The sequence below is a fragment of the Schistocerca cancellata genome, chromosome 12 (genome assembly GCF_023864275.1).
Source record: "Schistocerca cancellata isolate TAMUIC-IGC-003103 chromosome 12, iqSchCanc2.1, whole genome shotgun sequence".
Taxonomy (NCBI): Eukaryota; Metazoa; Arthropoda; class Insecta; order Orthoptera; family Acrididae; genus Schistocerca; species Schistocerca cancellata.
Genome location: NC_064637.1, coordinates 155,363,065 through 155,375,223, shown reverse-complemented (window position 1 = coordinate 155,375,223; position 12,159 = coordinate 155,363,065). Strand labels below are relative to the sequence as shown.

Here is a 12,159-nt window from a genome sequence, read left to right as displayed (position 1 = left end):
AGAGCTTATGATGAAAGGGAACAGGCGGTGCTTACCAGTCCCCAGCTCGGGGACCCTGCAGTCACGATGACCTCATACATACACCTGAGGAATACATTTCCAACCGCACCTCTGGTGAACAGACACTGATCAGAAACTTCCTGGCAGATTAAAACTGTGTGCCCGACCGAGACTCGAACTCGGGACCTTTGCCTTTCGCGGGCAAGTGCTCTACCATCTGAGCTACCGAAGCACGACTCACGACCGGTACTCACAGCTTTACTTCTGCCAGTACCTCGTCTCCTACCTTCCAAACTTTACAAACGTCCCCCAGGCTGTGGCTAAGCCATGTCTCCGCAATATCCTTTCTTTCAGGAGTGCTAGTTCTGCAAGGTTCGCAGGAGAGCTTCTGTAAAGTTTGGAAGGTAGGAGACGAGGTACTGGCAGAAGTAAAGCTGTGAGTACCGGTCGTGAGTCGTGCTTCGGAATCTCAGATGGTAGAGCACTTGCCCGCGAAAGGCAAAGGTCCCGAGTTCGAGTCTCGGTCGGGCACACAGTTTTAATCTGCCAGGAAGTTTCATATCAGCGCACACTCCGCTGCAGAGTGAAAATATCATTCTAGACACTGATCACTTTGCTGCTTGTTGCAAGTCAGGCTCATGCTGGATTTTTCTTTATTTTAACTTATTATTTAGTGTTACTGCTAAAACAGATTGCCGGACTATGTTTCTTTTTGGAAAGAGGATGACACCATTCACAAATTTCAAAGTTTTCGAGATTTTTTATCAATGCTGTCGGTCTCCCAGTCAAATGCACCTCATACTAAAAAAATCCAGTTCGTCCCACATTTCCTCATGTTTGAGAGGACCAAGTGACTTCAGAATAACCTCCAATTTCCTTTATTTATAAATTTATTGTAAAAAATACAGAAATAACACAGATGTGGCCCGCGCAGCCACAAAATATCGTATTCTGGAAGACAGGAAAATGTAAAATTGATTAAGTTTGTTCTCCATAGACACTTTAAACATTATCACACTATCAGATGAGAATTGGTAGGGAAAGGAATAAAAGCACTGGCTACAGTAAAGTAGCACCAACGAAAAATATGAGAACAACAATATTAATACAAATAAAATTCTGCAGCACCTGGCAAACGCTCTCAGTTTGTGCCGCTCATTTAGAGGTCACATATTGGACAGATTCTCTGCAACTTCTCCATTAGCAATAAGGCAAGCACATAACAGAACAAGAGAGGGCAGACAGTCTCCGACCAGGGCTTTTGCGATTCACAGTGACCTCTCGTCTGAGGGGAGAGTGTGGTCATCAGAGCCGTTTAATTATCTGAACATGAGCAGAGAAAGTGGTATCTGGGCCAACTATGTGGTGGGCTCAGCAAGAAGTTAAAACTGGTTTTCAACTTCATTTTGCTCAAATCCCTTAATGATACAGGTGGACGAAACTATGCAGCAGAAGGTGACATTTAATCAGCTGTGGAATTTGATGTAAGGATAGAACTAGAGTAATGAGGAGAGATGTAGATGAGGAAGGAAAATTCACAAAGCTAGAGGAGAGGTCAGACGAGCAGGACTTACCGCATAAAGCACGGCCCCCAGCCTCGAGCCCACGTCCAGGATCACTGTCCCCTCACGCTCTAACGGTGGCAACAGGGCTCTGAAGATGTAGCGCAGCCGCTCCCGTGATGCCGAGTGAGATATGAAGGCTGCAATCATTGAGAATAGTGATTCTCACTTATTGAACAAAAAATAAATGTGCATCATTACAATCGGCGATCGATAGTTTGGACAAAATAATACTTTGTAATATGTATATTCTTTTTGGAACACCCTGTATATTCAAAACATTTAGGTTCAGAAAAAAGTATTCCATTAATGTGTAATCTTTATGAGCTTATTTATTAGCTATTCACGTGAAGTTAAATTGCTGTAACAGAGAATAATATAAATGCTTGTGCTACCCATTACTCAATCTCTGCACGATATTTGCAAATGGTGACTTATTGAAATGTAGCAGTGTGGAATAGCTACACTTGCTACAACGCTACTCATTACAAAAATACTTTTTCCCCTCTTCCGCTATGCATTCCATATGTGAAACATACACCAATGTGGAATCATAATATTTTTATCAGGGTTGTATTTTTCGAAACTTTGTTATGTAGAATATCTTACACAGTTTAGATTATGGCTACTTTGCTTAGCCTGGCTTCACCTAGGTATCTGAGTCACTTCTACGAATCTTCAACCAGTTACGATTTTTGCTGGCCTGCTTACTTGCAAATCTGCAGACCATACAAGCTGCGTCTCTGCCTCAAAGTTCAGCTCGCAACCAATTTGACAAGAACGGCAGTACAAGGTGGTGGCACTGTGGGGAATTGTTCCATCTATCTTCACCACTCGCGGATAACACAACTCCAGTCTCGGGCAGAATGACTTCACCCTGTGCAATGGCATTTCAAGGCACATGTGGAATAATTAATGTACTATTAATCTTCTCTCCAAGTCAATCACATGAATCTTCTCTCCAAATCCAGCATCTGCAGATCCACAAAGCTACAAAGTAACATCATTGTGGGATTAAAATGCCAATCAAATGAATGTTCATTTTAATGTACTCTGTTCCCTGTTATCTGCTTTTGTTTCATACATCATTTCTCAAACTCCAAATGTGAACGCACCTTTGGCATTCTGGCACGCAATCATTAACACTGGCTGACAGAAGAGGGGGGCACTGAGAAATGTGTGAAGACTGTCTACATTTCTTTTGTGTTGGATACTGTGAAGTGACCAATTTTGGATGGCGATGTCTGTAGCATTTAGTGCAGAAGTAACTGTGTGTATCACTCCAAAATTACAGTGAAGAAGCAGGTGATCTTAAAACTCTGCCAGTAGTATAGGTAGAATTATAACAGCTGACAGAAGTTAACTTAGAAATAGGTTATATGTCTGGAATGTGGTCAAACCTGTCAAAGCAGGCAAGAGGTTTGACAGACACTCCGAGTCTGCTAGCTTTAGTCTTGACTGCTCTGAAGACAGCATATACAAAAGTGCAGATTATCCAAGAAGTTCAGGAACATTCTGACAACACAGGAGAACTAAGGTAAGGCTGGAATAGAAAGAAGCTCAAAAGGATTCATAAAGGGAGCAGGACATCTAAAGCTGTACAAAACTCCCTGAGCAGGGAATATCAGATAGTTAATATTTTTAAGCTACAATGTCACCTCGAGTATAGAATTCAGCAAACTTATGTGTTTAGAAATTTCTATCACACATTAAAAATGCAAAAGGCTCTACAAGCTGGTCATCTCCAAACGAGCAAGCATGTATTGCCTAACTTAATAATAACTGAAAGGGATGAGAATCTGCAGGTAGCCTGGGATGCTCTGTTATTTGTATGTGTATTTATAAGTGAATACTATTTTTTAAATGAGAATTGGCAGGGAAAGGAATAAAAGCACTGGCTACAGTAAAGTGGCACAAATGAAAAATATGAGAACAACAATATTAATACGAATAAAATGCTGCAGCACCTGGCCTTGTTTTATTTTGTAATTTTTTTTAGTTACTCCTCATGTGATTTGTGAACAGAAATCTCAATGCCACAACAGGTGTTTAATAGAGATAATGACACCATATGTAGTGCTGAAGAAGACTTCAGTGAACTTGATTCAAACGTTTTTCCATAGCCATTGATACAAACAATTAGCTAGATATTGAACTGAAAGCTGTGAACAGTCAGTACCACAGGAAATCATACTCGTGAAAGATATGCAAAATTGTAGGTCAGTAAGAAGCTGTCTAGGATGAATGGAAGTATCAATATGGTAAACTATTTATCCAACTTCTACAAGTAAAGAAAAAAATATATTTATTTAAATATGGGTGAATCTGAATAATGAAAGCATAACTGTTGCACTCAGAGAAATAGTAGAGAAGAATTTCATCTTTTATCGTATGTGGTTAATTGTTTGCAAACTCCATAAGAAGAACTCAAACAATATCAATCCTTTATCTCATCATTTGCACTGCATGAATGACACACAGGAACATTACTGCAAACTTGGGCCTTTCAACTGGATTCAGGAAAGGAGATTTCTCACTTCCAAACACCAAAAAAGCCATCCATTAACCATCCTTTCTCTTGTTGTTTTTGTGGTCTTCAGTCCAGAGACTGGCTCATAGCTCACCCAAATTAGTTGTTTGGTTGATCAATCTGCAGCTACTTCTGTTTCTTTGCGTCTTTTACGGGATTAAGTACTGGTATTATGATATTCTCTCACCACTGCAAAGGAAAAAGAACAGATTTTTTACTATTTTCACTATGATGCTGAAGCATTTTAATACTCACGTTGTCTGGTCTTAGGAACATATCTCTACATTCAAATGAAGAATTATTTAGTTCCCAGACTCTAATGTGGACACAGTGAGTTTCTGGTTCTTTAAGCTAAAAGAAATGGTATTACATGCGATTAAATGGGGGCATAACCTTAGTTTATCACTTGCAGTCATTTTTGCACAGTAGTACTAGAAGTTCAGAACTGTCTGGAGAATGTATGTTAATTATTCCTTTTTCAAAGATTCCTTAGTGTACTCATGGGCACTAATATTCTTTGGCTTTGCCCACAATTAGGAAGCTGGGGTATACACTTCCATAGAATAGACATTGTTCTCAATATCTTTTGTTCTGTTGTTTAAATAGATAATGTTCTTTTGCCCATTATCTCCTGAATAAAATTTTGTAGTCAGTCGAGGATTGGTACCTATGTTGTTGCTGTTGTTGTCGTCTTCATTCTCTTCGCCTTTGCTTGCTGGCATCTGTGAACTTTCTGAACCACACATGACAGTAGTAGGAGCGTCTGATGAGAAGAGTACTGTAGAGTTCGCAACTCGAATAGCTGTTTCTTTTATGCCTTTTACTAGTTCACTGATTATCATCTCTGCATTTATTATGATTTACACATTAGCAATGATAGTTTACCAGTTGTTTCTTTGTAGTTATCAACTTGGTAAAATATCACTCATGAAAAGCAGTGAAGCTCACATAATAATGGGTATAGAAAGCTGATTGAAACCTGAAATTGATAGCAGTGAGATTCTTGGGGAAAATTTACGTGTACATCGAAAGGAAAGGCAAATGGGAAACGGAGCTGGTGTACTGTCGCAGTACATAAAAAACTCAAATCTACCGAGATAGAAACTGAAAGTGAGAGTATCAGGAGCGGGCATAAAATGGTAACTGGATCCTTCTATTGCCCACCAGACTAACCGCCTGGTACAACAAAACTTCAGAGAAAACCTCAGTTCACTTGTATGTAAGTTCACCGATCATACTGTAATCATCGGTGACGATTTTAATCATCCAATAATTAGCTGAAAAAAATACAATTTTGATAGTGGTGGGCGTGATAAGGTGTCCTGTAAAACTTTACTAAAGGTCTTCTCTGAAAACTAACTAGAACAGATAGTTAGGAACCCCACTCTGGTGGAAATATATTGGATCTAATGCAACAAAAACACCTGACCTCTTTGAGGATATCCACATCAAAACTGGTATCAGTGACCATGATATGGTTGCAGTAAAAATGATAACCAAAGGACAACTAAAACAAGCAGAAAGATAAAAAATTGGTAATGTCTTGTCTCCATGAGGAACTTTAAACTCTCAGCACACGGGATGAGCATGTACAGGAACTCTGGCTCAAGTTTAAAATAATGGTTGACCATTCTCTCGATAAAAATGGTTCAAATGGCTCTGAGCACTATGGGACTTAACAGCGATGGTCATCAGTCCCCTAGAACTTAGAACTACTTAAACCTAACTAACCTAAGGACAGCACACAACACCCAGCCATCACGAGGCAGAGAAAATCCCTGACCCCACCGGGAATCGAACCCGGGCGTGGGAGGGAGGACACAGTATGTTATCTTGGGTGGAGAGTCATTTTCAGATGAAGAAGTAACTTTGGGTGTGCCCCAGAAAGTGTGTTTGGATCCTTGCTGTTCATCTTGTATGTTAATAAACTTGCAGACAATATTAATAGTAGAATCAGGCTTTTTGCAGATGATGCAGTTATCTATAATGAAGCACTATCTGAAAGAAGCTGCATAAATATTCAGTAGGATCTTGATAAGATTTCAAAGATGTGCAAAGATTGGCAACTTCCTTTAGATATTCAGAAATGTAAAATTGTGCCCTTCACAAAACAAAAAAACATAGTACCCTTTGCCTATAATATCAATGAGTCACTGCTGGAATCAGCCAACTCATACAAATGCCTGGGCATAACACTTTGTAGGGATATGAAATGGAATGATCACATAGGTTCAGTTGTGAGTAAAGCAGATTGTAGACTTCAGTTTATTGGTAGAATACTGGGGAAGTGCAATCAGTCTACAGAAGATATTACTTACAAATCCCTCATGGGACCCATCCTAGAACATTGCTCAAGTGTGAGGGATCCGTACCAGATAGGACTAACAGGGAATATTGAATGTATGCAGAATACTGAAGGAACTGAAATGGCAGACTCTTGAAGACAGATGTAAACTATTCCAAGACAGTCTATCAATGAAGTTTCAAGAGTCGGCTTTAAATGATTACTCTGGGGATATACTACAACCCCCAATGTATTGCTCACACAGAGACTGTGAGGATAAGATTAGAATAATTACTGCACACACACAGAGACGTTCAAACAGTCATTCTTGCCACACTCTATATGCGAATGGAACAGGAAGAAACCCTAACAACTGGTACAGTGGGATGTACCCTCTGCCATGCACCTCACAGTGGTTTGCAGAGTACATATGTAGATGGAGATGCAGATGCTGTAGATTTCAAACTGATACAAAAATCAGGCATCAGTGACTATTTTAAAGGTCACTACGAATACACTATTTGATCATACTTGAGAATTTAGGTCTGCAGACAGTCAGGTCTGTCACAGAACAGGAGCCACTGGCAGCATTACTTGCCCTCTGCTAGTTGTTGCCTCGTATGTTGTTATGAGCATTACACTCCCCTAATAAAATAAAAAAGGTATTGGTAATTATTTCACCAGATCTGTCATCTCAACAGGTGAAATACCATTAGACTTCCAGAGGAGGCAGGATCCGACAGCTGTGAATAGCACCAAACCATCACTCTCAGTTGCAAAATACGATACCATTTGAAGTGCTTAGTAAAAGAAACTGCTAATCTGCAATATAGTATTGATTAATAAGTAAGCATTATACTATCTGTCGTGTTTTTGAATGCACCATATGATACGAGAAAAAGAAAATGTTACACATATGAGGCACTACTGATAAAAAGACTTATCTCAGAAGGCAGGTTAAAGTAAGGCAAATTTACATTTATAGCATTTAGAAAAAGCTTTTGACAATGTTGGATGGACTCCACTATTTGAAATTCTGAAAGCAGCAGGAATAAAATAATCTACATCTACATTTATACTCCGCAAGCCACCCAACAGTGTGTGGCGGAGGGCACTTAACATGCCACTGTCATTACCAACCAATAATAGGTGCAAATGTCTATTTACAACTTATGCTGAAGTCAGATTCCATGTATGCAAGCTGAAGAACACAAAAGGCCTGTAATAGTTTAGAAGAGGGTGAGACAGGGTTACAGCCTTTCAATGATTCTATTCAATCTGTACACTGAAGGGAACCAAGAAGAGGTTCAGAATAAGATTCAAACTACAGAAAGAACATGTAAAGCTTTGAGATTTGCCAACAACATTTTAATTCTGACAGAGGCGGAAAAATTGGAAGAGCAGTCTCTGACAGCATCTTGAAAGGAGGATATAAAATGAATATCAACAAACGTAAAGTAAAGATAATGGAATGTAGCCTAAATAAATCAAGTGATGCTGAGGGAATTAGATTAATTAGTAAAGGAGACATTAGAAGTAGTAGATAAGCTTTTCTATATGGGTGGCAAAATAACTGATGATTGCTGAAGTACAGAGGAAACAAAATGCAGACAGAATGGCAAGGAAAGCGTTCTCAGGAAGATAAATACTGAATAAAATTTAAGTATTGTGAAATCTTTAACAACAGAATTTGCTTGGAGTGTAGCCTCGTATAGAAGTGAGATGTGGATTATACACAGTTTAGACACGAAGAGAATAGACACTGTTGAAATGCGATGCTGCAGCAGAATTCTGAAGATTAGATGCATAAGTAGAATAGAATAGAATAGAATAGATGCATAAGTAGAACTGAATCAAATTGGGGAGAAAAGAAACTGAAAGACAACTTGACTTCAAGGAGGGCGAGTGTATACCTGTCCTTTTTTTCCCCCTAAGGTAAGTCTTTCCGCTCCCGGGATTGGAATGACTCCTTACCCTCTCCCTTAAAACCCAAATCCTTTCGTCTTTCCCTCTCCTTCCCTCTTTCCTGATGAGGCAACCGTTGGTTGTGAAAGCTTGAATTTTGTGTGTATGTTTGTGTTTGTTTGTGTGTCTATCGACCTGCCAGCGCTTTTGTTTGGTAAGTCTCATCATTTTTCTTTTTAGATATAAAAACAGCATTATTATGATAAAATTGAAAAATCGCTGTCAAAAACCTAGCTTCAGTCAGATTACAGTGCAGAAAGCATGTTTTTTGAGAGTTTATCAATTTTGTGGGAAAAGACAGATTGCTACTTACCGTGAAGATGAGAGGTCAAGTTGCAGACAGGCACAATTAAAAAAGACAGAAAGCTTTTGGCCACAGCCTTTGTCAGTAAAAAAACACACACACACACACACACACACACACACACACACACACACACACACACACATCGCCAACTCCAGTATCTCAGGCTGGAATGCAACTATCATGTGGGATGCCAGCAGCAATCTGGAGGGGGTAGGGAAGGGGAAGATGAAGGGATGGTAGTGTACAGGTGGGGAGAGTGATGAACACTGTCTGGTGGTGTGTGCAGCAACTAGACTGCCAACAGGCATAGCGCCAGGGGGTTGTGGGGCAGGGAGCAAAACGGAGCAAAATAGGAGAGGAGTTGGGAAAGACGGATGGAGGAATTGGCAGATGTCTTCATGTAAACAGGGTGGGAGATGAGAACGGGGAGAAGATGATAGGATAGAGGGGGTAGAAACTGTTGGGTGGAGGATGTCACCTTCGGTTTATGGCGGGATAACTGTGGGAGTGGAGAATGTGTTGTAAGGATAACTCCCATCTGCTGAGTTCAGAAATGCTGGTGGTGGAGGAAAGTATCCAAATGGCTCAGATAGTGAAGCAGTCATTGAAATCAGTTGTGTTATGTTCAGGTGCATGTTGTGCCATGGGGTGGTCTACTTTGCTCTTGGCCACAGTTTGAGTCATACCAGTGTAAAAAGCTGAGCTATGATTACAGCAGAGCTGGTAATTGACTTGGCTGCTTTCACAGGTGTAGGATAAACCAGTGACAGGACTGGAATAGGAAGTGCTGGGTAAGTAGATTGGGCAGTGGGCAGCCTTTGCACCTGGGTCTTTCACAGGGATATGGCTCTTGTGGCAAGTGGCTGGGCTTGGGAGTGGCATAGGGATGAACTAGGATGTTGTGGAGGTTACCTACTGTAACATCTTGTCTCCAAATCCTCCACCCAACAGTTTCTACCCCCTCTGTCATATCCTCTCCCCATTCTCATCTCCCAACCTGTTTACTTGAAGCCCTCTGCCAATGTATCTGACTGTGCTTCCCCACTCCTCTCCTTTTTTCCATTACCTCCCTTCCCACAATCTACTGACACTGCACCCATTGGCAGTCTAGTCCCTGCACATTCCATCAGACAGTGTTTGTCTCTCTCCCCACCCATACACACTATCCCTTCCCCACCTCCTCCAGATTGCTGCTGGCATCCCATGTGATAACTGCATTTCGGCCTGAGATGGTGGTCATGTGTGCATGAGGGGTGTGTGTGTGTGTGTGTGTGTGTGTGTGTGTGTGTGTGTGTGTGTGTGTGTGTGTGTGTGTGTTTTGCTGACGAAGGCTGTGGCCAAAAGCTTTATGCAAGCATCTTTTAATTGTGCCTGTCTCCAACCTGACATGTCTTTTTTGAGAGTTTTTCACACATACCATTTCTAAATTCCCAACTTGTATGAAACGGATCAAATTTTGTAAGTAATTAAAGGTTTCCCTGTTGTTTTTTGAAAGCCTTTACCTGTTGGCATGATATAAGCAACATGGTTTAAAAGACAATAATAAAATAGTGGATCATTCATCACCTGAGTCAACAAAAATCTACATCAAATGTATTCGCAATTGTAAATATGGACAACCACCAGCTGTAGAATGTAATAACGACAATGAAACTTTGTGCCGGACTGGGGAACAAACCAGGATTTTCCATTTATTGTCAGTGGACGCCTTACGATTTGGCTACCCGTGCACGACACGTGGCCAGTCCACTTCATTGTCATCATTCCACTCTACAGCTGATGGTTGTCCATATTCACAATTGTTGATAAATTTAATGTATTTCACAATGACGGTAGTCACTATAGATGGATCATTTGCGAACTAACAGGTCCAAAGGATCAGTTCATCAAGATGAACGGGAAACGAATTCTAAGAAACGATCCTTCATAGTTCACTTCGGTCACGGCTTTCTACTTATAATCCTGGGAATGGGAAACGATCCGCCTCATTCCCACAATGGCACATCGGTTGGTCCTGTTCCAGCCTCGGTCCCATTCTCATCTGTCTCGGTCTCGGTCTCGGTCTCGCTCGACCAGACTTGTCCTCCTTCACGTGGCCACTTGTAGTTCCACTGCCTACTGCTCATAGTTAGTTCAGTATCGAGTTGTTGTTCGTTTTGTTCGCTGTGCATGCCCATTTTAGATCAGTTTCAAACCTTTTTTGAACTTTAAACATCTGGTTCTTTTCCTATTCTATTCAGCGCCAATGACTGGCAATTAAAATGAATTTTGTAATTACGTAAATTATATAAAAATAAAGTGGTATGTAATATATACATCTTTTCAGGTAATAGAATGGCACATCAGCTTATTTCACTACTTCGATAAACAGCAGAAGAAATACTTGTAAAAGGGCAAGAATTTTTTGTTATCATACAGTGGCCATTTTCAGTCTCTTTTTGATCCAAAGTAAAAGAGCATGTTCACTGTTACGGAAGGCAGACTGACTTACAACTGAATGACATCCGCGTTTCATAATTGAATGTCTGGTGTCACTTTCTGTAAAGAGAATATGATAACTTCTACAATATTATTTCAGTGGTACAGGGTGGCACACAAAAAATCGGTCCCGAGTATTAGACTGCTCATTGTTGCCTACCAATCGTCATCTATTGTTTCGAAGTTGTTATTTGCATTAGCTTATTTTTTATTTCTTCACTGCCTATTCTGCTCGTTGCGGTCAACAAATCCTGCGTAACTGGAGAGCAGTCTGTACTCGGGGCCAGTTTTTTGTGTGCCACTTTATATTATTTCACTACGATCAGCCACGTAACGCTACAGTTGGCTTAATGAGAGGTTTTGCAGAATCACGAAACTTACAAGTGTGTGAGAATTTTGTTATGAATAAAACCTCTGTACTCCAGGGCGGAGGCAAGGGCCCCCTCTTGGCGCCTTCCATCTTCAGTCACCTATGCTACTAATTTTCAATTTTTCATAAGAACCGTATACCAAGCACAAATGAAGAGTGAACGAGTAAAAATGAACAGTTCCAAAAAAGGAGCGATCACCAGTGAACTAGTTCCCAAGGATGAACGAATTTGCCCATTTCTAGTAGTCACTGTAGTGCCTGTTCCTTTGGACATGCGTCATAATTCAGAATAATACAGGTACTTCAGTATTGTAAAACTCTACATTGGATACCACGCTAAGACAGTCTAATGTCAAAATTATGCTGAGTAAAAGTTGGAAACCACAATTGAATATGCTAGCATAGCACAAAAGAAGGTGAATATGTCTTGGACAGAGTTAGGGATTGAAAGGGAACTAGCTTTTCAACTTATTAGGTAGCTCCTGAGAAGATCTTGACATATCCACGATGTTTGACGAGTTAATCTTACTTCCCTGGCACAGTGAGCTCTCTTAGAGACACTAATTTATGTGTTTCTAGGGAGTGGGATACATCTGCAATAGGATATATCTGAGGATGGGGGTGTGGTGGGGAGAGAGGGAGGGGGGAGGGAGAGAGGGAGAG

General features: G+C 40.6%; 1 protein-coding gene across 1 annotated transcript in view; it reads right to left on the bottom strand.

Annotated features, from left to right (window-relative positions):
- LOC126109890 (uncharacterized) overlaps window positions 1-12,159 on the bottom strand; it is a 54,957-nt gene that overhangs the window by 25,681 nt on the left and 17,117 nt on the right. The window contains exon 4 of the mRNA XM_049914979.1: window positions 1,575-1,702. Within this exon, the coding sequence (XP_049770936.1) occupies window positions 1,575-1,702 (128 nt within the window). The remainder of the gene's footprint in view (window positions 1-1,574; window positions 1,703-12,159) is intronic.